The sequence below is a fragment of the Ranitomeya imitator genome, chromosome 3 (genome assembly GCF_032444005.1).
Source record: "Ranitomeya imitator isolate aRanImi1 chromosome 3, aRanImi1.pri, whole genome shotgun sequence".
In the NCBI taxonomy this organism is placed as follows: Eukaryota; Metazoa; Chordata; class Amphibia; order Anura; family Dendrobatidae; genus Ranitomeya; species Ranitomeya imitator.
In genome coordinates, this window is record NC_091284.1 from 524,978,575 (window position 1) to 525,005,979 (window position 27,405).

Genomic DNA, 27,405 nt, shown 5'->3' on the forward strand with positions numbered 1-27,405 from the left:
TTGGCGGTAGACGCGTTTCTCATAAAATGGGATTTTCCACTGGCCTATGCTTTCCCACCACTGAACCTGATACCTCTAGTGGTGAGGAAAATCAGGGAGGATCGAGCGAAAGTCATCCTTATCGCCCCCTTTTGGCCCAGAAGAACCTGGTTTGCCTGGCTCAAGACAATGTCTGTAGCGGTCCCCTGGGTACTGCCAGAGATCCCGGACTTGCTTTCTCAGGGACCGATCTCCCATCCACAAGTGGCGGGGCTCCATTTGACGGCATGGAGTTTGAACGGTCACTATTAGTGGGGAAAGGCTTCTCTCCAAACTTGGTGGAGACGCTCCTAAAGAGTAGAAAGCAAATAACTACGAGAATCTACTCTAGGACTTGAAGAAAGTTCTTGTCTTGTTCAAAGTTTAATGTCCAAGACGGGGTGCCAGTACAACAAATCCTAGAGTTCCTACAGAAGGGGTTCGAGTTAAAACTCTCTCCTAGTACCCTTAGGGTACAGGTCTCAGCTTTAGGTGCCCTATTTTCCTGTAATATAGCGAATAACTACTGGATAGCGAGGTTTATGAAGGCAGTTAGTAGATCTACACCACTGCATAAAGACAGAACAGTTCCATGGGATTTAAATTTAGTTCTGTCCTCTCTAACTAAACCCCCCTTTGAACCTCTGCAGGAGGCCTCGATCAAAATGTTGACACTTAAGACAGCCTTCCTGATCGCCATAACCTCAGCTCGCAGGATAGGGGATATACAGGCACTTTCCAGAGCTCCTCCATACACTGAAATCTTGTCAGACAGAGTAGTCCTTAGACCAGACCCAGCATATCTGCCAAAGGTGGCGACACGGTTCCATAGATCACAGGAGATAGTTTTGCCGTCCTTTATTCCTAATCCCTCTAATCCTAAAGAGCAGGAGCTTCATACGTTAGACGTCAGGAGATCTCTTCTTCAGTATATTTCAGCTACTGATAATTGGAAGAAAGATGGAGCACTGCTTCTTTCCTTCCAAGGTCCAAGGAAAGGGTTTAGAGTATCGAAATATTTACTGGCTAAATGGATTAGGGAAACTATCTCTCTAGCTTATACAGCAGGTGGGGGGCCAGCTCCGCAGAACCTAAAGGCACATTCCACCCGGGCCATGGCGTCATCCTGGGCAGAAAGATCTGGAGTGTCAGTGGAGCAGATATGTAAGGCGGCCACATGGTCATCCCCTTCCACTTTCTTTAAACACTATCGGTTGGATTTGGGGTCCTCCTCTGATCTTTCCTTTGGGTTAAGGGTGCTACAATCTATAGTCCCTCCCTAAGGTAGCTTACATCTCTGTAAATCTCTCGTGTGCTGTCATGGGAGTCCGAATAAAGCATTAAGCTACTTACTGGTAGCGGCATTTTTCGGAGGCCCATGACAGCACCCTTAGTTCCCTCCCTATTCACGTGGGGGTAGCACTTCCTGATATGTATATAGCGTAATATGTAAATCTCACGTATGGTGTCTTATTACAATAATGGGTTATTTTGTTTCAAATGTATATAATGTATATAATGTATATTTGTGTACCACTAACCGCGGCAGTCCTCTCAGGCTCTGAAATACAACTGATGCATGGGGAGAGGTGCCGCCCTTTTGTATCTGTAGGTTTCCTGTTCCTTAAGGGCGGATCCCCTCTCTCGTGTGCTGTCATGGGCCTCCGAAAAATGCCGCTACCAGTAAGTAGCTTAATGCTTTCGGATGATAAGATTCACTTTTTTCCCCAAACATTTGGGTGGAAAATGGGGGTGTGTCTTATAATGGGGATATACCTTACCGGCTGCGGTGGAGCTGGGTCGCTGCTGGAGGAGGCAAGAGTGGAGCGTTGCTGCAGGCTGGGATGAGGGGGTGTTTGGATGTGCGGCGCGCTACTGCGGGTGTTCGGTGGTGCGGGTGCTCCGCCGACATTTTGTGAAAGCCCAGAGCGCAGTTACATGGCTTCCTATGCGGTGGACTCTGGGGAAAAAGGCTGCCGGGGGCCGCGCATGCGCAGATGGAGACTTCGGCACCAAGATCTCGGGAGATGAGTGCTGAGATCTCATCTTATTAAAAAAGTTTTTTTTCCTGTTTTTCTCCTCAAAATTTGGGGTGCGTCTTATAATCTGCAAAATACGGTACATATATTTGGTATTTCCACTTTTGCAAAATTCTGGTTAATGAAAATCTCAAATTAATTAACCTATTCAGTAAGTGCTGGAAAAAAAAAAATCTAGATGCTGAAACTGCGCATTTTCAGCCACCGCAAGAAAAAGTGATTCAAATATTCACAGCAAACTAATACCAATAAAACTAGTACTGAGTAATCTTCGATTTTCCAGCAGTATTACACACATTGCTTGTTTCTGTAGCCATACTTTGCACATAAACTGACCGACATACAATGTCACCGCACAGTATGCGTTTCTCTGCACTGTAGAGTAATTACATCTTCTCTTTCTCAGATCGCCGGTGAATCCTCTAAGCTGGGAGAGGTTTTGGAATCCAATACTGACGCAGCAGAGTGGTTCCTGGAAGTGGAGCGGGTCCTTCCTCAGCTAAAGGTCACAGTCAGAACTGACACTAAGGTGGGCTGTTGGAGATGGACACTGGTTTGTTAATCATCTGTGCGTAAATTGTTGGAAGGGCTGAAATATTTTTGTTTTTTAATTTTAGGACTGGAGAGCTCATGTGGATCAAATGCATCAACACAAAGATGGCATGGAGACATCCTTAAGTGAGACTAAGGTGAGATTGACTTGGCAGAAAATCTTTAGGGAAAACTAATAAGAAGGCAGCATGGCTCAAAGCTGGGATCAGAGACTTTGGAGTTTTCAGAGAGGGGCGGTCGGAAATGTAACAATCCTTTGATGTGCATACATAGTCTGCAGAAGGTTTATTTTGTAACTATAAAATAATACATTATTTTTATTATGCTGTATGAAGATCTCTGTGTTAAATAGATGAGAGCCATTCTAATCCCTGACACATGGCTACTAATGTCCTTGTTCCTTTTCACCAGTGTTAACCTACTGATCCTTCATAACTTTGTGTACCATGAACACTTTTTATCAGTATGGATACTATACCTGTAATGAGGCAGGATGATGATGCTACAGAGATTCAAAAGGGTTTCCTAAAGGTACCTTCACACTAAGCGACGCTGCAACGATACCGACAACGATGTCGATCGCTGCAGCGTCGCTGTTTGGTCGCTGGAGAGCTGTCACACAGACAGCTCTCCAGCGACCAACGATGCCGAGGTCCCCGGTAACCAGGGTAAACATCGGGTTACTAAGCGCAGGGCCGCGCTTAGTAACCCGATGTTTACCCTGGTTACCATCGTAAAAGTAAAAAAAACAAACATTACATACTTACCTTCTGCTGTCTGTCCCCGGAGCTCTGCTTCTCTGCACTCCTCCTGCACTGACTGTGAGCACAGCGGCCGGAAAGCAGAGCGGTGACGTCACCGCTCTGCTTTCCGGCTGACCGGCGCTGACACAGGATGCAGGAGGAGTGCAGAGAAGCACAGCTCCGGGGACAGACAGCAGAAGGTAAGTATGTAGTGTTTGTTTTTTTTACTTTTACGATGGTAACCAGGGTAAACATCGGGTTACTAAGCGCGGCCCTGCGCTTAGTAACCCGATGTTTACCCTGGTTACCAGTGAACACATCGTTGAATCGGTGTCACACACGCCGATTCAGCGATGTCTGCAGGGAGTCCAGCGACGAAAGAAAGTTCTGGCCTTCTAGCTCCGACCAACGACATCACAGCAGGATCCTGATCGCTGCTGCGTGTCAAACACAACGATATCGCTAGCCAGGACACTGCAACGTCACGGATCGCTAGCGATATCGTTGTGAAGTTGTTTAGTGTGAAGGTACCTTAAACCTCCTGGTGTTAGTGCATGGCTGTCCAGGAAGAGACAGAAGTCACAATCACTTGGGGGCTGATTTATTAAGCATGGAGAGATTCTCTAAAACATAACCTCTATGCTAAGTTCACACTGGGATTGCTGCAGGGTTTTTTCTGCAGCAAAACCTGATTTCTTGGCAGGAAATAAGCTGCGAAAAAGCACATTTTTTTCTGGTTTTGGTTAGTTTTTTTCATGCTTTTTTTTTTTTTGTTAACTTGGGTCTCTTTGTGCATGCTCATAAAGTTGATTGCCCTCCCCCCCCCCCCCCCCCCAGAGGAAAAAAAAAACTACTTCCTATAGAACCATACATCTAGATCACTATTGGACTGGAAAAAAAAATCGCACAGCACTCAGACAAAGAGAGTGCTGTCAAATTTATACACACGAATGTGCTTTGAAAGACCGGCAATTCTGCAGCCGTTTACAGTAAAATCACAGCAGGACTCAACAGGACAGAATAGATAGATTACTTGCAGTGTATACACATAGAATAGACAGATATACAGATGTCAGTACTGTATATGTATTTAATTATTAAAAGATTATTTTTCTGCTAAAAATGGCGTGGGCTCCTGTGAAATTTTCCTAACCAGCAGAGGGAAAGCCAATGGCTGGGGGCTGATGTTTATAGCCTGGGAAGGGGGTAGTATCCCTGGAGCTACCCAGGCTATTAATATCAGCTCACAGCTGTATAAGTAGCCTTTACTGTCTGTTAACCCCTTTACCCCATATGCCGTACTATCCCGTCGAGGTGACCTGGGACTTAATTCCCAGTGACTGGATAGTACGTCATAGGCAATCGGCCACGCTCACGGGGGCAGCGCGGCTGATTGCCACTGGGTGTCAGCTGACTATTACAGCTGACATCCGGCACTATGTGCCAGGAGCGGTCACGGACCGCTCCCGGCACATTAACCCCCGGAATACTGCGATCAAACATGATCACAGCGTTCTGGCGGCATAGGGAAGCATCGCGCAGGGAGGGGGCTCCCTGCATGCTTCAATGAGACCCTCAGAAAAACGCGATGTGATCGCGTTGCTCCGAGGGTCTCCTACCTCCTCCTCCCTGCAGGCCCCGGATCCAAAATGGCCGCGGGGCTCCTCCGGGTCCTGCAGGGAGGTGGCTGCTCAGAGCAGGCGCTGGGAAGCCTCCCTGCAGTGCCTGTCAGATCGCTGATCTGACACACTACTTTGCAAAGTGTCAGATCAGCGATCTGACACTATAGTATGATGTCCCCCCCTGGGACAAAGTAAAAAACTAAAAAAAACAAAAATTTACATGTGTAAAAAAAAAAAAATCATAAATAAAAAAAAATATATATATTGTTCCAATAAATACATTTCTTTATCAAAATAAAAGTACACATATTTAGTATCGTCACGTCCGTAACGACCCGATCTTTAAAACTGACCCAAAGAATAAAACTGCTTTATCAATTTTACCAAACGTGGAACGGTATAAACCACCCCTAAAAGAAATTTTGCCTCACAAAAATCGGAATAAAAAGCGATAATAAAATGTCACACGCCCAAAAATTGTACCAATAAAAACGTCAACTCATCCCGCAAAAAAGAAGACCTCACATGACTCTGTGGACCAAAATATCGAAAAATTATAGCTCTCAAAATGTGGAGACGCAAAAACTATTTTTGCAATAAAAATCGTCTTTTAGTATGTGACGGTTGCCAATCATAAAAATCTGCTGAAAAACCAGCCAAAAAAGTAAATCAAACCCCCTTTATCACCTTAGTTTGGGGAAAAATAATAAAATTTAAAAAAAATGTATTTATTTCCATTTTCCCATTCCCATTGATAGGGTTGGGCCTAAAGTTAGGGTTGGGGCTACAGTTAGGGTTGGAGCTACAGTTGGGGTTTGGGATAAAATTAGGGTTGGGGGGGCTACATTTAGGGTTGGGGCTACAGTTAGGGTTGGGGCTAAAGTTAGGGTTAGAGTTGGGGTTAAAGTTAGGGTTTGGATTATATTTACGGTTGGAATTAGGGTTGGGGTTAGGGGTTTGGTTAGGGTTATGGTTGGGATTAGGGTTAGGGGTGTGTTGGAGTTAGGGGTGTGGTTAGGGTTGGGATTAGGGTTAGGGGTGTCTTGGGGTTAGGGGTGTGGTTAGGGTTGGGATTAGGGCTAGGGGCATGTTCGGGTTAGGGGTGTGGTTAGGGTTATGGTTAGGGTTGGGATTAGGTTGAGGGGTGTGTTTGGGTTAGGGTATCTGTTAGTATTGGGGGGTTTCCACTGTTTAGGCACATCAGGGGCTCTCCAAACGCGACATGGTGTACGATCTCAATTCCAGCCAATTCTGCGTTGAAAAAGTAAAACAGTGCTCCTTCCCTTCCGAGGTCTCCCGTGCGCCCAAACGGGTTTACCCCAGCATATTGGGTATCAGCGTACTCACGACAAATTGGACAACAACTTTTGGGGTCCAATATCTCCTGTTACCCTTGGGAAAATACAAAACTGTGGGCTAAAAAATAATTTTTGTGGCAAAAAAAAAGATTTTTTATTTTCACGGCTCTGCGTTATAAACTGTAGTGAAATACTTGGGGGTTCACAGTTCTCACAACACACCTAGATAAGTTCCTTAGGTGGTCTGCTTTCCAAAATGGTGTCATTTGTGGGGGGTTTCAATGTTTAGGCACATTAGAGGCTCGCCAAGCGTGACATGGCGTCCCATTTCAATTCCAGTCAATTTTGCATTGAAAAGTCAAATGGCGCTCGTTCCCTTCCGAGCTCTGCTATGCGCCCAAACAGTAGTTTACCCCCACATATGGGGTATCAGCGTACTCAGGACAAATTATACAACAACTTCTGGTGTCCAATTTCTCCTGTTACCCTTGGTAAAATAAAACAAATTGGAGCTGAAGTAAATTTTTTGTGAAAAAAAAAGTTAAATGTTCATTTTTTTTTAAACATTCCAAAATTTCCTGTGAAACACCTGAAAGGTTAATAAACTTCTTGAATGTGGTTTTACGCACCTGGAGATGTGCAGTTTTTAGAATGGTGTCACACTTGGGTATTTTCTATCATATAGACCCCTCAAAGTGACTTCAAATGTGATGTGTATAAAGGCACACCATCACGTGTTTCTCAACGCAGTGATCCAGAACACTGCCCCCAAATATGCAAATGCAAGTAGAGGAGCTGCGGAGACACCATCACGTGTTTCTCAACGCAGGCAGTGAATAGCCAGGCCTTTCCCCGGGAAGGAATAACCAAGGGAAGGGCAGCATCCAATAAAGGAAAACATCCAATAAAGGAAAAACACCTATGCCAAGCATGGTATCCATCCACAGACAGCTGTTTCGGGGTTTTTGCCCCTCATCAGTGTGGAGTAGGAAACTGGCTATCAGGAGCATTGCCTAGTAGAAAGTCTATAAAGGCACGGATGATTGACCTCGTGGAGACCAAAACATCCAACACCGCGGAGACACCATCACGTGTTTCTCAACGCAGTGATCCAGAACACTGCCCCCAAATATGCAAATGCAAGTAGAGGAGCTGCGGAGACACCAGCACGTGTTTCTCAACGCAGGCAGTGAATAGCCAGGCCTTTCCCCGGGAAGGAACAACCAAGGGAAGGGCAGCATCCAATAAAGGAAAACATCCAATAAAGGAAAACCACCTATGCCAAGCATGGTATCCATCCACAGACAGCTGTTTCAGGGTTTTTGCCCCTCATCAGTGTGGAGTAGGAAACTGGCTATCAGGAGCAGTGCCTAGTAGAAAGTCTATAAAGGCACGGATGATTGACCTCATGACACGTGATGGTGTCTCCGCAGGTCCCGGACCCAGCCCCCACTACAGGTAGTCTATAGCTCATTTGCGGTAATGCTCTGTCTGCCCAATTATTAATTAGCTGGCCTATAGAAAGTTTATTTTGCGGTAATGGTTTTACTATCTAGCCACTAACTAAACAAATAGGCATATATATATATATGGTGAACTGTTAGTATATATGGTTATTAACCTACGGTTCACCACTGCTATTGGGCACATATATATGCAGGGATATAACCCTTATCTACCTTGCTATAATATCATCACTTTATGCACTCAGGACACTTTGTATGCAGTAAGCTAATATAACCCCAATCTACCTCGCTGTGCTATTATCTCTTTATGCACTTAGACACTTTGTATAAAGTACGCTGCTATCACTCTGTTGTTATAGATATGCTTTATATTTTTTATATATATTTTTTTACATTTTTGTATTAATTTTTATGGCACCACAGTTGTTTATTGAGGATTTGATATTTTCTATGTGGTTTTGGCACTGTTTTTTTAAAAAACCATATATATAGTTTTTGATGTGTCTGGTTTCTGGTAATATATATAATCCCAGGATATATAATCTTGGGTATATCTTTTTAAAGATCTTTTGTGAAACACAGCGAGTAAAGGCATTATTTCCCTTAGGGGGCTGCTACCTGTATATTTGGGGATCCCTGGGTACCATATATTATTATTCCTGCGGTTTTGTTATCTATTTTTTATATATATGTAATAATATAATGTATAATGTATAATGTAATATATATATATAATTTTTTTTTTTTTTTTTTAAACTGATTCTTTGATATATGTATTGCCAATATATTTTAATAAAGGCATGTTATTGATCCTAGTGTTGTGGTAATCTCTGGTGATTTCCTATCTTGTGGTGGTTTGGTGGTTCGGTTCCCCTTTATCAGTGGTTTACACTGAAGCTCTCACAGTGCACCTTGACCATATAAGACACATTACGTTATATTTTCTCCTATTTAGGTTTGATCTATGGTTTTTATAGCTGCTTATTGTGTGTTTCTTAATTTTACATACTTGGCATAGGTGGTTTTCCTTTATTGGATGTTTTCCTTTATTGGATGCTGCCCTTCCCTTGGTTATTCCTTCCCGGGGAAAGGCCTGGCTATTCACTGCCTGCGTTGAGAAACACGTGATGGTGTCTCCGCAGCTCCTCTACTTGCATTCAAATGTGATATGGTCCCTAAAAAAAATGGTGTTGTAAAAATGAGAAATTGCTGGTCAACTTTTAACCCTTATAACTCCTTAGCAAAAAAATGTTGGTTCCAAAATTGTGCTGATGTAAAGTAGACATGTGGGAAATGTTACTTATTAAGTGTTTTGTGTGACATATGTCTATGATTTAAGGGAATAAAAATTCAAAGTTGGAAAACTGCGAAATTTTTCAAAATTTTCAACAAATTTCCGTTTTTTTTCACAAATAAACACAGGTAATATCAAAGAAATTTTACCACCATGAAGTACAATATGTCACGAGAAAACAATGTCATAATCATCAGGATCCGTTGAAGCGTTCCAGAGTTATAACCTCATAAAAGGACAGTGGTCAGAATTGTAAACATTGGCCCGGTCATTAACGTGCAAATCACCCTTGGGGGTTAAGGGGTTAAAATGGGAGCCCCCCCCCCTCCCCTTAAAAAAAAAATTATGTAGGGTCCCAATAATAACTAGCAAGAGCTAGGCAGACAGCTGTGGGCTGATAGTAATAGCCTCTGAAGGGCCCATGGATATTAGCCACCCTGGCTAATAACATCAGCTCTCAGCCGCCCCAGAAAAGGCACATCTATAAGATGTGCCAATTCTGGCACTTAGCCATGCTCTTCCCACTTGCCCTGATGAGGTGGCAAGTGGGGTGATAGTTGAGGGGCTGATGTCACCTTTGTATTGTCAGGTGACATCAAGCCCAGAGGTTAATAATGGAGAGGTGTCTATAAGATGCTCCCATTACTAACCCCATAATCACATTGTATGAAAACACACTCACCAGAAAAGTCCTTTAATTGAAAGAATGACACAGACACCTTTAATAAATCTTAATTATACCATACTTACAGAATCTCCCATTCCAGTGGCGCCACTTTTCCCCCCAAGAGAATTAAAATAAAAAAACAATCCTGTCCGTCGTTCTGTCCCATGCCATAATCCATGTCTGGATAAACAGTTTTCAACCTGGACGGTGCCAAGATGCGAATCACTGGTGACTGAGCTGCATCAGTGACTAGCAGTGACGTTATCGAGTTTACTGGCGGTCTTTGAGGCTGCATTCCCAGCCGGACTGAATTGCGGTGACCTCGGTGAGATCCCCGCTAGCAACATGACAAAGTCTCACGGTGCAGAGGCGAGTTCACCACAGTTCAAATTCACCACAGTGAAATTCTCGCAGTGAACTGCGGTGAACTCGCCTCTGCACCATGTCCGCTGCTCAGTGTCTCTGCTGGATGACAGGTTGTATGGTCACATCATGCAACCATGCAGCATGCCATCTAGATGCAGCAGTTACAGACTGTGAGGTCACATCCTGCAGTCCTTGACTAATCTGCAGCAAAAAACTGCAAAAAATGATACGTGCGTTTTTGCAATGTTTTTTCAGAACCCATTCAAGTCAATGGGTGAAAAACGCTGAAAAAATGCTGAAAAAACACTGAAAGAAGTGACAAGCTCTATGTCCAAAAAAAACGCAGCAAAGCACAAAATACTGATGACGAAAAAAAAACAATGTGTGTGCAGGAGATTTCTGAAATCTCATAGGCTTTGCTGGTACTGCAAAAAGCAGCTGAAAATTACCCTAGAAAACGCAGCAAAAACGCCCAATGTGAACATAGCCTTAATCTGTACTTAAAAAGCAGGGCTAGCCCAAGCTGAAACAAACAACACAACAAACACAAAAAATAAAATTTCTTGATTTCCACTTGCTAGTCAGAGAGTGGACATGCATGAACCAAGGGAAATAGATGTTTTAGATCTGATCCAGACCAAGCATGAAGAAATCGTCCTTCCTGGATCCTCGTGGGAGCTTGTATCAGATGGGGGAGCTGTCTACCCCATGCCCCATTCATATGCTCCCGCCCTGACAAGTGCAGTACCCAAGTGTAAAGCTAAATAGAACCCCACAGAAAAATAACATACAATTCCTGTCAAACGCGTTTCTGCCATAGTTATAAGGTGTCATCAGGGGAGTGTACAAGTGGGGAACAAAATTTAAAATTAGAGGGTACCATATTACGTTAAGATGCCTGGATGGATTTCAGTTTCCAGAGGGCACATAATAAATAAGATTATGCTTTTTGTGGCGGAGTCCTCTGGTGTGGGGTACCCCCATATGGGGTGTAGAATGCTGCATTACCTGCCTGATAATGGAGAGGAGCCCATAATGCAGGGCTCGCTGGATTACAATGCGCCACATTCATTCAGAGGCTCCCACTAGCTAACAAATTTGTTTGGTGCACTTACTTTTGTGGTGTGCGCCAGAAAAGTTTCTCCAGTCAGAGACTGAAGTAGCATTTCTTGCCCCAAAAAACACCACCATGTTTGTTGAAATTGAGGGGCGAGCCATATTGGCAGAGCTGCTTCAAAGTGAGATGAAAATGGCAAAAGTTACAAAATTCTTGTGCAAAAATTGTGAGATTTGTCAAAGCTTTTTACGCCACAAAAGAGACAAGATGGAGTATGCTGGCAAAATGTTGCAGATGTGACTATTATCTTCATGTATATATTATTCTCTCAAGGATTTGTGTTTTGTAATTTTGAGTTTCGGGTTACTATAAAATGTGTGTATTTGCCTCCCCAAATTTACCACTGATCTGCACGTTACTGCTATAAGGCTATGTATACATGTAGGGAATGGGGTGCAGAATTTTCTGCACAAAATCCGCATCTCCTGGCAGAATCTGCAGCTGCGGATTTGCTGCTGTTTTTATGCTTATTTTGTGCGGATTTGCCGCGGAATTGATGCAGATTTTCTGCGGTTTTCCCACTGCGGATTTCTATAATGGAAGGGTGCAGACGCGCTGCAGATCCACACAAAGGAAGTGACATGCTACTTATTTTAAATTCGCAGCATTTCCGCACTGATTTTTCCGCACCATCCGCACAGCTTTTTTTTTACCCATTGATTTACATTGTACTGTACATCACAGTGCAGATCTGCAGCGTTTCTACGCGGAAAAATCCGCTGCGGGTGCGCACTAAATCCGCATCGTGTGCACACAGCCTAATGCTTTTTCTTATATGGAAGTTGATTGTATATAATATTGACACTGTAGCCCCTGCAGACTTTTCCAGTATAGTAAAACCATTTACTAGTTCCTGCTTACTATATATTTCCAGGGCCATCTGGACAAGCTTCATAGTGAAGTGAGCAAGACATTGGAGAAGGTGGGCAGTCGTGAGAAGTATATCAACAGCCAGCTAGACCCCTTGATCCAAGAATATCGAGCTGCACAAGCCCAACTGAGTGAGGTAATACTAATAGTATATTAAATGAGTTATTAATTTATTACCTAGGCCTGAGAAGAACATTTTACCTGTTTGAGCTGTTAAACTGGCCATATCATGGACTAGTGGGTGTAGAGCTGAGAATATACAGGTGCATCTCACAAAATTAGAATATCATCAAAATGTTAATTTATTTCAGTTCTTCAATACAAAAAGTGAAACTCATATATTATGTAGAGCAGAGGTCCCCAACTCCAGTCCTCAAGGCCCACCAACAGGTCATGTTTTCAGGATTTCCTTTGCATTGCACAGGTGATGCAATTATTACCTGGGCAAGACTAAGGAAATCCTGAAAACATGACATGTTGGTGGGCCTTGAGGACTGGAGTTGGGGACCCCTGATATAGAGTCATTACAAACCGAGTGATCTATTTCAAGTGTTTATTTCTGTTAATGTTGATGATTATGGCTTACAGCCAATGAAAACCCAAAAGTCATTATCAGTAAATTAGAATGCTTTATAACACCAGCTTGAAAAAATGATTTTAACATCTGAAATGTTGGCCTACTGAAATGTATGTTCAATAAATGCACTGAATACTTGGTTGGGGCTCCTTTTGCATCATGTACTGCATCGATGCAGCGTGGCATGGAGGCGATCAGCCTTTGGCACTGCTGAGGTGTTATGGAAGCCCAGGTTGCTTTGATGGCAGCCTTCAGCTCGTCAGCATTGTTGGGTCTGGTGTCTCATCTTCCTCTTGACAATACCCCATATATTCTCTATGTGGAGATGGAAATTTCATTCTCCAACAGGACTAGGCACATGTCCACACTGCCAAAAGTACCAATACCTGGTTTAAAAACAACAGTATCACTGTGCTTGAATATCCAGCAAACTCGCCTGACCTTAACCTCATAGAGAATCTATGGGGTATTGTCAAGAGGAAGATGAGACACCAGACCCAACAATGCAGACAAGCTGAAGGCTGATATCAAAGCAACCTGGGCTTCCATAACACCTCAGCAGTGCCACATGCTGATCGCCTCGATGCCACGCCACATTGATGCAGTAATTGATGCAAATGGAGCCTCGACCAAGTATTGAGTGGATTTACTGAACATACATTTCAGTAGGCCAACATTTTGGATGTTGAAAAAATTATTTTAAGCTGGTGTTATAAAGTATTGTAATGTACTGAGATAATGACTTTTGGGTTTTCATTGGCTGTAAGCCATAATCATCAACATTAACAGACATAAACACTTGAAATAGATCACTCTGTTTGTAATGACTCTATATAATATATGAGTTTCACTTTTTGTATTGAAGAACTGAAATAAATTAACTTTTTGATGATATTCTAATTTTGTGAGATGCACCTGTATATAGTTTTATTTTTTTTTTCTCTGTTGCGGAGACATTAACTTGTAAAGTTTAGGTTATAATTTGTAATAAGCTCAAAGAAAACCGTGTGGAAGGAAGGTCAATACTGCAGAGCTTTGTCTCATTCCAAACACATCCAGCAGCTCTTCCTCTCACCGTTCTGTCAGCTCTGCTGTACTGCCCCCTCCATCCCCCATACTGACTGCCATGAGAGGAAAGCTGAAAAATTGTTACTAATCACACTCTGCTCTGCTCCTGACACTTTGTAATCACACACAGCTCAGCAGTGAGATCAGTGAGGAAGGCCAACTGACAGTTATTACGTGCATGTCTCACATTGAATAAACTGTTCTAAACTATTGCATTGGCATATTTTTTTATCCCCAGTATATTGCTGCCTGCTTATAATTAGTGACCCACATACAGGTGAAGAAGTACACATCTCCAGTGAAACATCTCTGGCAACACCCAGTTCGGCTGATCATAAATTATAAACTAAACTTTCCAAGCTAATTTCTCTGCAACAGAGAGGAGAACATTTTTTTTTGTCAGCTCTGTAGATACTATTCTATGCTGTGTGCTGTTACATTTTCAGATTGCTAAAGCATTCTCTTATTAATATTTTGCTTATTATTTTGTCTCCTCAAATTTTAACAGCTATAACTTTAAAAAATATGTATTTTTGTTCTTGCACTGTCGTGACCGTGTTGGACCTTGCTTTATGTAGGAGAAACTTTTTTTTTTTTTTTAGGGTTGTTAGCCGAGGACACGACCCACTCTTGCTCAAGAGCAGGCGGAGGCTATGAACTTAAAATACGGGACTAAATTCTATGACCAAGCGTCATAAACTTATGGCGCTTGGTTGTCATTAGGTTAAATGTATTGTGATTAAAAAAAGGAGATTTTTGTGTACTCACCGTAAAATCTTTTTCTCAGAGCCAGTCATTGGGGGACACAGGACCATGGGTGTTATGCTGCTTGCCACTAGGAGGACAGTAAGTAAACACAAAGAATTAACTCCTTTGCTGTATACACCCCTTGACTGGTCAATAACAACCCAGTTTGGTAGTAAAGCAGTAGAAGTATAAGAAAAAACAAGACAAGTAAACTATGTCAAAAACTGAGGAACAAACCACAACAACAACCAGCCAATAGGCTAGCAGGGTGGGTTCTGTGTCCACCAGTGATTGGCTCAGAGAAAAAGATTTTACGGTGAGTACACAAAAATCTCCTTTTCTCCTACGCCTCATTGGGGGACACAGGACCATGGGACGTCCTAAAGCAGTCCCTGGGTGGGGAGCAATTGCACTGCTAAAACCCCATGTACAACTGGCTTACTGAGGTACCACTGTCTGCAGAATGCGCCTGCCAAGGGCAGCGTCTGCCGAAGCCTGGGTATGAACGTGATAGTGCTTCGTAAAAGTATAAAAGTATGCAGACTGGACCAAGTCTCAGCTTTACAAAGCTGTTGTGCTGAAGCCTGGTGCCGAATGGCCCAAGAAGCACCGACCGACCGAGTTGAGTGCGCCTTAATCCCTGCTGGGACAGAGACGTTCCTGTCGCGGTAGGATTCTTGAATAATGGAGTGAATCCACTTGGCTAGAGTGGCCTTTGAGGCAGGTAGACCTTTCCTATGTCCCTCCGGAAGCACGAACAGGACATCCGACTTACGGAAGGGAGCCGTGAGAGATATGTACCTCCGAAGAGCTCTAACCACATCCAGAGTATGGAGAGCTTTCTCGATACGATGGGTTGGTGCCAGACAGAATGACGGCAAGACAATGTCCTCATTTAGATGAAAGGAGGAGACGACTTTAGGTAGAAAAGAGGGAGATGTCTGGGTGAAAAATCAGGAAAGGAATGGAAAAAACCAGAGGAGAATGTCCATGGGCATTGCACCATGAAAAGAAGATGCGCCAGGTGCGATGATAAATGCGCATGGATACGGGTTTCCTAGCGCGAATCATGGTAGAAGAAACCCCTGAAGAGAATCCGGCTTGGGCTAAAATCCAGGATTCAATGGCCACGCCATCAAAGACAGGGCCCCGGAGTTCTGGTAGCAAATCGGGCCCTGTGAGAGAAGATCCGCGCGATCTGGAAGCCGCCAGGGGACGTTGGCAACAATTTGGACGAGTTCCGCGTACCATGCTCGGCGTGGCCAGTCTGGCGCGACGAGAATCACTGGTCTTCCCTCTGCCCTGATCTTCTTGATGATTCTCGGGAGCAGAGGAAGAGGCGGAAATATGTATGGCAGCTGGAACCGATGCCACGACAGGCCCAGAGCATCTGCTCCGATGGCGCAAGGATCGCGGGATCTAGCAATGAACTGGGGAACCTGGTTGTTTAGCCTCGAGGCCATGAGATCCACATCTGACGTCCTCCAGCGTAGGCAAATCCGCTGGAAGACTTCCGGATGGAGGGACCACTCGTCCGAGGCAAGACCTTGGCGACTGAGGAAGTCCGCTTCCCAATTCTCCACACCCAGTATGCGGAACGCCGAGATGAGCGAGTGATTGGTCCCAGCGCAGGATGTGGGAGACTTCGAGTATGGCTGCCCTGCTGCGGGTTCCCCCTTGCTGGTTGATATGCGCCACGGCTGTGACGTTGTCGAATTGGATTCTGATGGGATGGCCTGCGAGAAGGTGGTGAAAGTTGCGTAAGGCAAGAGTGATCGCTCAAATCTCCAAGATATTGATTGGAAGTCGCGACTCTCTTGTGGTCCAACAACCTTGTGCCGTGTGGTGATTGAAAACCGCGCCCCAGCCCAAAAGACTGGCATCGGTGGTCACCACTAACCAGCGCACTGGGAGAAAAGACTTCACTCGGTTCAGGGAGGACTGTAGCATCCACCACCTGAGGGTCTGCCTGACCTGTGGGGACAGGCGAAAACGACGGTCAAGGGAAAACGGACTCCTGTCCAAGGCTAACAGCAGCGCCTGTTGCAGGGGATGGAGATGGAACTGCGCAAACGGAATGGCTTCCATCGCAGCAACAATTTTCCCGAGTATGCGCATCGCAAAGCGAATGGAGTGAGGGACTGGGCGGGAGAGCTGGCGCCCTCCCTGTTGTAAGGACAAGACCTTCTCTGGAGGGAGAATGACTAACCCGCGAAAAGAGTCCAAAATCATGCCCAGGAAGCAGATTTGCTGAGTCGGTACTGGAGATGATTTCTCAAAGTTGATTTTCCAACCAAGGCGAGAAAGAGAATCCATGGTGATACTTACAGACTCCTCACAGGCAGAATGAGACGGACCCTTGATTAAAAGGTCGTCCAGACACGGAAGGACTACCACTCCCCGAGCGTGAAGAATAGCCATGACAGCCGCCATGACCTTTGTGAAGACTCTGGGGGCAGTGGCGAGTCCGAAGGGCAAGGCCACAAACTGGAAGTGTTCTTCTTGGACTGCGAAGCGCAGGAACTGCTGATGAGAGTGAAAAATTGGAATATGTAGATAAGCATCCTTGATGTCTATGGATGCGAGGAACTCTCTTTTTTCCAGGGACACGACAACGGAACAGAGCGAGTCCATCCTGAAGTGTCGGACCCGTACGAACTTGTTTAGCAGTTTGAGGTCTAGTATGGGCCGTAAGGTCCCGTCCTTCTTTGGAACCACGAATAGGTTGGAGTGAAACCCCTTGAACCTTTGGTCTCGAGGGACCGGGACGATGATGCCGTCCCTTTTGAAGCGCCTGTATGGCCTGAAGAAGATTAGACAACCTTGCTTTGCGGGTAGAAGACTGGAAGAAGCGCAGAGGGGGGATGGAAGAAAACTCGATTTCGTATCCGGAAGACACAAGCTCTCTGACCCACTCGTCGTGAACGACTGAGAGCCAATTTTGACGGAACGAAAGAAGGCGTCCACCTACTTTGTCGCTGTCCGCCGGGCACATCGACGAGTCATTGTGTAGAAGGTTTCAACGCATTAACCTAACTATTCCTGTGTGGCCCATTAAAAAAAAAATAAAAAACTTAAACCATAATCAGGTTCCTCGCATCATGTTTTCATACACTTTATACAGTTATTAGCCCTCTGTTTCTGTACTGCTGCATACTTAGGCAGTTAACTGGTTCATGCAGCTTTACATGAACACCCGAGACTTACACTATGGCTGGTCCGAATAACTAAAGCAATTGTTACCATCCACCTCTCGTGTCTCCCCTTTTCCTCATAGTTTGTAAGCTTGCGAGCAGGGCCCTCACTCCTCATGGTATCTATTTTGAACTGTGATTTCTGTTATGCTGTAATGTCTATTGTCTGTACAAGTCCCCTCTATAATTTGTAAAGCGCTGCGGAATATGTTGACGCTATATAAATGAAATTGAAATTATTATTATTAAATTATTATTATTAATGTTTAAGGGACGTGGATGGCATAGGGCCAGAAGGTCTCAATCTGGGTTTCCAGGAACAATTTGGTCTATATGAGACCTGGGGATTTCTGTTTTCCCGCCGTCCCGAACCAGGGGAAGAGGAGGACCAACTGGAGTTGTTCCGAAAGGACCAGAATCGAAACTGCTGTTGATTCCTAAAAGGCCGGGCAGGTTTTCGCTGGGGAAGAAACTTACTCTTCCCTCCGGTAGCGTCAGTAATGATTTGGTCTAGTTTTTCCCTAAATAAACGACCCGCTTGGTAAGGTAAAGAAGTCAACGACTTTTTAGAAGCAGAATCTGCTCGCCAATCGCGGAGCCATAAGGCCCTCCTGATGGAGATTGCGTTTGTAGCTGCTTGTGCTGCGCAATTAGCCGCATCTATGGAAGCGTTAACTACAAAATCTCCGGCCTGAGCTATCTGGTTAGCTATGTAGCAATAGTAAGCACGGCACTCTTGGCTTCTTAGAGGTGCACTAGTTAGGTATCCAACCCGTCAAATACAGGCAATAGAATACTAGGCACTCAGGAGATATTTTTGCAAGGTGAGAAGTGAACAATTCGTTTATTCAGTGCATCCAGCTCAACAATAAACGTTTTCGGTCTAATCACAAGACCTTCATCAGACACAGTTTTTGGATTACTGGAAGCCACGAAAGTTATATGTGGGCCCACATGGGTGCCAACATCGGACGGAGCCCGGGAGGGAAGCGCCTGGAACAGTATGTAGGTACGGTGACTGAGCGCTGCTGAAAGGCGAGACACTCGCAATGGTGATAGCGCTTGTGTGCTCAGAGGGCATCGGCGCCGTGCAGGAGGAGACACTATCTCTCGGGGCAGCCCCGAGAGATAGTGTCTCCTCCTGCACGGCGCCGATGCCCTCTGAGCACACAAGCGCTATCACCATTGCGAGTGTCTCGCCTTTCAGCAGCGCTCAGTCACCGTACCTACATACTGTTCCAGGCGCTTCCCTCCCGGGCTCCGTCCGATGTTGGCACCCATGTGGGCCCACATATAACTTTCGTGGCTTCCAGTAATCCAAAAACTGTGTCTGATGAAGGTCTTGTGATTAGACCGAAAACGTTTATTGTTGAGCTGGATGCACTGAATAAACGAATTGTTCACTTCTCACCTTGCAAAAATATCTCCTGAGTGCCTAGTATTCTATTGCCTATATCTGGTTAGCTAGTCTGGCCGCCTCCGGGGGAAGATTACTGTCGTGGACGGTAGAGGTTAACACCTCTGCCCAGGCAACCATTGCCTTAGCCACCCAGGTAGCGGCAAAGGATGGAAGAACAGCTGCTCCTGAGGCCTCAAAGACTGAACAAGCCAGGTAGTCAATTTGACGGTCAGAAGGATTTTTGACCGATGAACCGTCGGACAGAGAAGACCGTTTTGGATGCGATACGGAAGGATCCACAGAAGGAGAGAGAAGCAACTCCTTCATCAGATCCTTGGAGAAAGGATATTTAGCTTCCGTGGTTTTTTGAGCCATAAATCGCTTCTCCAGGTGTTCCCTGTGCTTTTGGACAATGTCCTGAAACTCAGGGTGATTAGCAAATATCTTTTGAACGCGTTTAGTCTTTTTAAAAGACACGACGTGTTCCTGAGTGGATACAGATCCCTCGTCCACCATTAGTGTTTTGTTGACTGCCTCAATAAGGGAGTCAAGTGTCTCCTGACCGATAGAGGAGTCTTGGGTTAAAGATTCCTCCGACTCGTATCCTGAGTCATGTACACTGCGACCCTCGGGAGAGGGGGAGCGAGAAGATGAGCTGACAGATACTGAAGCTCGAGCATGGATGGGAGATGAGGGAAAGGTTCTTTCTCTGGCACCCCGACATTCCCGTAGTACGGTACGCCCCCTGTGGTCGGACAGCCCCGCACCTGTGCCAGATTCCATCGCAGCCGACGGAGGTGAGTTCTGGCTTAAGGAGGACCCTCAGAAAAAGTTCCGTGCCTTGACCAAGGAATCCATAGAGTGTGACAAGGACGCGGCCCACTCAGGAGGGTTAGGCTCGACAGGATCGGTGGAGACATTTGAGGTGGAGGCAGATGGTGGCTGCGCACAGGCTGGGTCACAGTTCTCGCACAAGGGGCTATTGTGGGCACGTGGCAACGCAGAATTGCAAGTGGCACATGAAGTAAAAAACATAGTGTGCTTTTTATTGCCCCTTTTAGCCTCCTTAGATTGAGACATAGTGTATGTCTGTTCTCCAATAAACTGCGATAGCAGGGCTATGGGTGCAGAGAAGGGGTTACGCTTTTCCCTATGCAGTGGAGCAGCTTACCCACGGTCCTGTGCTGGTGTCCCCAGGGAGGAAGAGAGGGAAGTAGCATTTTCGGCTGTATTCCCCTGTAGCAGCGGAGTCCCAAGATGGCGCCCGAGATTTGCAGGGATCTTCTCGTTCAGAGCGAGAAGCGCCTGAGTAGTGGGCGGGTCTCCTGCGGTGGGCGGGATTTTTGAATTGCGGCCTAGTCCGGCTGAAGAAGCCGGGGACTAAATTAGTGGAGCGACGCCGCGCCTAACGTTCGCCGCTGGCATCTAGCCAGCGGCCTCTCCCCAGGGACCTGGACCGCATCTTCCCATGCCGGCAGCGTGAGGAAGAGTAGTACTCACTGAGGAGGAGCCACCTCCAGCTCAATCGATCCTCCCTATGTCGGGGGATGGAGAGCATCCTGATGTGTGCTTGCCTTCTCAGGGGACTTACAGCTGTGCCTGCCGCAGGGGAGATGCACATAAGAGGTATACTCTATGTGCTCGCCATCTTACAGGGGGGAGATCGGGACCGTATAGGAACCGTCGCCCAGCGTAGATTAGCCGAGCCCCAAACGTCGCAGGAGAGGTACAGGGAGGTATACTCGCCGTGCTCGCCTGTTGATAGTTCGGGGGAGAGCGGACCCTGAAAGGAATCAGTCGCCCCCTTCACTCCATTAATTAAAAAATAAAATTTTACAGAAAAATAAAAAAACGTTGGGGTCTGAGAACAGACCCAAGTGCCTCCTACAAACACTAAGCAAGAACTGGGTCGTTACTGGCCAGTCAAGGAGTGTATACTGCAGAGGATGAGTTAATTATTTGTGTTTTACTTAGTGTCCTCCTAGTGGCAAGCAGCATAACGCCCATGGTCCTGTGTCCCCCAATGAGGCGTAGGAGAAAAAATGTCTTTGTAGAACTTGGAAATATCAATAGAATTTATGAACACAATATTTAGTAAGGTATGCATTACAATGTAGGGGTTGTATTAAAATGATTATCTACAATGTTTCAATTTTTTGGTTCCCTGGAATATTATGGGCTGCAGTCTGTATACCTTGCATACCGTCTGGCTCCAGTATAGTGTAGCATGTGGATTAATTTTAGCACTGAGCATATTCTGCTTCATCACACTGTTGACTTGTGCAGTCTGTGATCTATTAGTATACCCAGGTCTTTTTCACACGTGCTGTTCCTTAGTTCTATTCTTCCCATTCTGTAGATGTAATTTTCGTTTTTCTTGCCCAGATGTAGAATCTTGCATTTCTCCCTGTTAAATACCATCCAGTCGCTGCCCATTGTTCAAGCTTATCTAGATATCTAGATCCTTCAGAATCCTTTCTCTGTCTTCTCTGTCTTAAGGCCCCTTCACATTAAGCGACGCTGCAGCGATACCGACAACGATCCGGATCGCTGCAGCGTCGCTGTTTGGTCGCTGGAGAGCTGTCAAACAGACCGCTCTCCAGCGACCAACGATGCCGGTAACCAGGGTAAACATCGGGTAACTAAGCGCAGGGCCGCGCTTAGTAACCCGATGTTTACCCTGGTTACCATCCTAAAAGTAAAAAAAAAACAAACACTACATACTTACCTACAGCCGTCTGTCCTCCAGCGCTGTGCTCTGCACTCCTCCTGTACTGTCTGTGTGAGCACAGCGGCCGGAAAGCAGAGCGGTGACGTCACCGCTCTGCTTTCCGGCTGACCGACGCTCACAGCCAGTACAGGAGGAGTGCAGAGCACAGCGCTGGAGGACAGACGGCTGTAGGTAAGTATGTAGTGTTTGTTTTTTTTTTACTTTTAGGATGGTAACCAGGGTAAACATCGGGTTACTAAGCGCGGCCCTGCGCTTAGTTACCCGATGTTTACCCTGGTTACCAGTGAAGACATCGCTGGATCGGTGTCACACACGCCGATCCAGCGATGTCAGCAGGAGTCCAGCGACGAAATAAAGTTCTGGACTTTATTCAGCGACCAACGATCTCCCAGCAGGGGCCTGATCGTTGGTCGCTGTCACACATAACGATTTCATTAACGATATCGTTGCTACGTCACAAAAAGCAACGATATCGTTAACAATATCGTTATGTGTGAAGGTACCTTAAGCCATCCCTCCTAGACATCATTCTGCCCAATGCTTAGCACAGAGTTCTGCTCAAGTCAGTCACTACATGATCGCATAGTATTCAGACACATTTGAATAGATCTACTGGAACTAGGGGTTACCAGGAAATGCTAAAATATAAGGCCAACATATATAGTGGAGTTACAGTATGGCATGAAGATCTTCAAATCTTCCTCTACTTCATATTAAGAAAATAACTTTGTGCAAAATTGCCGTGGTCAGTCCTTCATTACATGAAAAGCTGGATTGCATTTAATGTGTTCACTTTTTACTTTCATAGTTAAAAGAGCAACACCAGCAAGTAACGGAAAAGGTAACAGAAAAGACAAGAATCCTGTCTGAGGTAAGCACTTCATATTGGGGCGGTGTATATATACAAACACTTTCTGGCTTCTTTTTTTTATTTTACATAACTGCACAACGAGACTATAATATATAAAATCTCATTGTACAGGTATGTAAGAAAAAAATAACTTCCAGAAAATATTTGTATGTGCTCAATTCATTTATATCATGCTGCACTGTGATCACTTGGCAGTACAAGCCCAAATCCTGAGACATTTATTTCAATTGTCATCAAATACAGGGCTGTCAGAGTTACGGTATATTGTGAATCTAACCCATCATCCTCATTAATGCCTTCACTTTATGTTGCTTACAAATTGGTAGTTACGTTTTCATGTATGGACATTGTTAGCAATGGTGATTTGGAGCCTTACAAATCTGGAAATGTTGACTTGAGGGTGACAGTGCTGCTGACAGATATTGGGCATAAAGTCAATATCATCTGACACTCATACATTATATATTTTTTCATATGTTATAGCCAAATGCGCAAAGTCAAGGCTATAGTGGATAATCCACTTGGACACCCCCAGCATATATTTCCTTCAAGAGACACAGTCATGGACCATAAACATTTAGATCACCAAAATATATTAACGTACAATAAAACAGGGCAGGATACATTACATTATTATAAAAAAGTCATAAAGAGTGATAACACAGGTGTTCTATTACAACTGTACATATCTGCCTTGTACAAGCCGACTGTGGATTAAATAATAAAGTGCAAGTGCATAAAGGCTGAGGCTATATATATACAATAGATCAAATATATCTGCCAGGTATGTGACACTTATGCTAGTTTGTTATTAATCATGAGAATCAGATATATAGACATATGCAGAATGTGTTACAAGATGTAATGGGGAGAGAGACCATATTAATCAAAGGGGGACACCTTACCCATCATGAACCTGTGTGGCCCTGTACTGCCAGCTACTAACATATATAGTTATGTTTGTTCTGTTTACCCCTTCCTGATTTCCTATTCTTTTGCATGTTTGTCACACTTAAGTGTTTCAGATCACCAAACAAATTTACGTATTAGAAAAAGATGACAGAAGAAAACACAAAATGCAGTTTTTTAAATGAAGGTTTTTATTATTAAGGGAAAAAGAAATCCAAACCTACAGGGCCCTGTGTGAAAATCTGATTGCCCCCTAAACCTAATAACTGGTTGGGCCACCCTTAGCAGCAACCATTGCAATCCAGTGTTTGTGGACCATGACTCCGTGTCTCTGTGATATTGGGTGTGGAATTTTAAGAACTTCTATCTATGCCCAGAAGTAGCGGTGTACATGTGTCAATTGCCCACCTACCTTTAAAGCTTAGGAGCTGACGTCTAGTGTTATACATTGAACTCTGTAATAGGACAGTTTTTCTCTTCGCCACGACAGCACCCACTTGAGAGAGGGGATCCGCCCCTAGGAACAGGAAACCCTATGGAGAGAATAAAAGGGGCGGTCCCCCTCGCTCCCACAGTTGGTTTCCTGTTCCTACGGGAGACCTAGAGAGAAGAGGATTCCCAGCCTGGACGCCGCTTGCGCGGTTTACCTGAATAGGGACGGCAAGGGCTCCAGAGCTGGAAGCAGCGTCGGGGGTCCTGTCTCAGCTTCCCCCCTCTGCTGGCAGGTACCATGAGGCCAGGATCGGGGAGTCGCCTGGCTCACGGAGAGGCATCCAGCAGACCTGCGGGCCGGACCGCTGGGGTAAGATCCTGTGACGCCAGCCTTGGGTGGCGCACAGGCAGCATGGGGCCCAGTAATTCTCCCCCGGAAGTATTACTACAACTTCCGGGGTGATAGAGGAGGAGGACGGCGCCTGCGCGATCGCTGGGTGGGAGCGCAGGCGCGCACAGCAGAGCCGCAACCCGGATGTAGTGGTCACTTCCGGGTGCGGCAGGAAGAAGATGGCGGCCCCCATAACAAAAGGACGCCGGCGCTGATTCCCGGCGTCCATCATGGCATCTCCTCAAGAGACAACGTTGCCTTCTGAGGTTAACGCTGTCACACCAGGAAGCCGGACTAGCAGCCGCAGATCATCCTCCAAGAGCGCCAGGGAAAAGAGATCGGACCGGTCGGTTCCTCCATCTGTGCCTCCGTCTCCTCCTCTCCAGCCGGTATTATGACAGCTTCAGGGGTGAGTGTATGTCTACCCTATTCTAAGCTGATTATACTCCCTCTTTCGTCTAATTCCCTAGGTTAAAAGAACAGGGAAATCAAAACATAAGCAATGTGCCTTATGCTCTCAGCTGCTCCCGGATACCTACTTAAAAAAGTTATGCCAGTCTTGCATCGAATCCACCTTACGAGAGGAGTCTTCAGTAAGGTCGGATGATATACGTAGTATGATAAGAGAGGAGTTGCGAGCCTTTCGAAACTCGGATAAAATTCCTGGAAGTAGGAAGAAATACAGCTCTCCTATATCTGAACAGTCATCTGAGGTTGAGGATAAGGAGTCGGACAGTTCCCAAGAGGTTATATCCTCGGAGGGTGAACAGGATACATGTTTCCCTACAGAAAGCATTGACAATTTAGTCAGATCAGTACGTAACACCATGGGTATGGAAGATACTAAGACCCTTAAAACACCACAGGACGTGATGTTTGCTGGCCTGTCTGAGAAAAAGAGACCTTCCTTCCCTATTATTCCAGCAATAAAGGAGTTAGTTAAAAAAGAGTGGGAAAGCCAGGGGCAAAGAGGGTTGCCGTCTTCCTCAAAACGTCGCTATCCCTTTAATGACGAGGATTTCTCCAAATGGGTAAAAGCCCCAAAAGTAGATGCGGCAGTGGCATCCACTTCTAAGAAATCTTTATTGCCTGTTGAAGATTCAGGATCCCTGCAAGACCCGCTCGATCGGAAAGCAGATTCCCTTTTAAAAAGAGCTTGGGAATCCTGTACAGGAGCCTTTAGACCAGCTATCTCGGCCACATGTACTGCTAGGTCCCTGATGGTTTGGTTGAATGATCTGGAAGAAGGCTTAAAAGGTGGCCTTTCCCGCAATAAACTCGTGTCATCCATTCCGTTAATTAGAGGAGCTACTGCCTTTTTGGCAGATTCTTCGGCTGATTCCATCCGACTAGCAGCCAAATCAGCAGGCCTAACCAACGCGGCTCGCCGCGCCTTGTGGCTAAAGGGGTGGAAAGGCGATCCACAAACAAAATCCAAGTTATGTGGTCTGCCCTGCCAAGGTGAGTACCTATTTGGTGCTCAGTTGGATGACATTCTTACCAAAGCGGGTGAGAGGAAGAAAGGGTTCCCCAATAACTCTTATCTTCCATCTTATAGGAGAGCATTCCGAAAGCCCATGTTCAACAGAAGACGGGACTATAAAAACCAGGACCGTTGGGCTAATAAGGACTTTAAGCAGAAGGGAGCCTTCTTCGGAAAACGCCCCTTCAAACCTGAGGATAAACCCCGCTAGGACAGATCTACCTGTTGGTGGTAGGTTGTCCTTCTTCTCCACACAATGGCTGGCAATAACCTCTAATTCATGGGCAACTAGCCTTATAACTACAGGCCTAAAACTAAGATTTTCTCAAGTTCTGCCGGACTCGTTTTGTTTGACTTCCTTAGGTTCACCTTCACAACAAGAGGCCTTGGAACAGGAAATAATAACTCTCCTGTCCAAAGGAGTATTAGTGGAAGTCCCTTTTCATCAAAAAGGAAGGGGATTTTATTCCCCTTTATTTTTGATTTCAAAACCTGACGGATCATATAGAACAATAATTAACCTCAAAAGACTAAACGTCTTCTTAGAGAACCAAACGTTTAAAATGGAATCCATTCGGTCAGCTGTCAAGCTTCTGTTTCCCCATTGCTTCATGGCAGTTCTTGACCTTAAAGATGCATACTATCATCTGCCAATCTTCAGAGAGCATCAACAATATCTACGGGTGGCAGTTATGGTCAAAAGTCAGATACGGCATTATCAATACACATCAATGCCCTTTGGACTATCAATAGCCCCTAGAGTTTTCACAAAACTGATGTCAGAAGTAATGTCATATTTGAGGTTAAAAGATACACTCATAATACCTTATTTGGATGACCTATTGATAGTCGGGAACTCTCTTTCTCAATGTCATCAACGCGTGTCTGATTCAATTTCATCCTTACAGGGGTTAAGGTACTGTCACACTAGACGATATCGCTAGCGATCCGTGACGTTGCAGCGTCCTCGCTAGCGATATCGTCCAGTGTGACAGGCAGCAGCGATCAGGCCCCTGCTGGGAGATCGCTGGTCGGGGAAGAAAGTCCAGAACTTTATTTCGTCGCTGGACTCCCCGCAGACATCGCTGAATCGGCGTGTGTGACACCGATTCAGCGATGTCTTTGCTGGTAACCAGGGTAAACATCGGGTAACTAAGCGCAGGGCCGCGCTTAGTAACCCGATGTTTACCCTGGTTACCATCCTAAAAGTAAAAAAACAAACACTACATACTTACCTACAGCCGTCTGTCCTCCAGCGCTGTGCTCTGCTCTCCTCCTGCTCTGGCTGTGAGCGTCGGTCAGCTGGAAAGCAGAGCGGTGACGTCACCACTCTGCTTTCTGGCTGCCCGGCGCTCACAGCCAGACCAGAGAAGCAGAGCGCCGAGGACAGACGGCTGTAGGTAAGTATGTAGCGTTTGTTTTTTTACTTTTTAGGATGGTATCCAGGGTAAACATCGGGTTACTAAGCGCGGCCCTGCGCTTAGTTACCCGATGTTTACCCTGGTTACCGGGGACCTCGGGATCGTTGGTCGCTGGAGAGCTGTCTGTGTG

General features: G+C 45.4%; 1 protein-coding gene across 2 annotated transcripts in view; it reads left to right on the plus strand.

Moving 5' to 3' along the window:
* Nucleotides 1-27,405, plus strand: part of IFT57 (intraflagellar transport 57) — a 57,710-nt gene that overhangs the window by 16,418 nt on the left and 13,887 nt on the right. For both annotated transcript variants that reach the window (XM_069757761.1, XM_069757760.1), the window contains exons 7-10: nucleotides 2,464-2,586; nucleotides 2,675-2,746; nucleotides 12,057-12,188; nucleotides 22,577-22,639. In XM_069757761.1, the coding sequence (XP_069613862.1) occupies nucleotides 2,464-2,586; nucleotides 2,675-2,746; nucleotides 12,057-12,188; nucleotides 22,577-22,639 (390 nt within the window). The remainder of the gene's footprint in view (nucleotides 1-2,463; nucleotides 2,587-2,674; nucleotides 2,747-12,056; nucleotides 12,189-22,576; nucleotides 22,640-27,405) is intronic.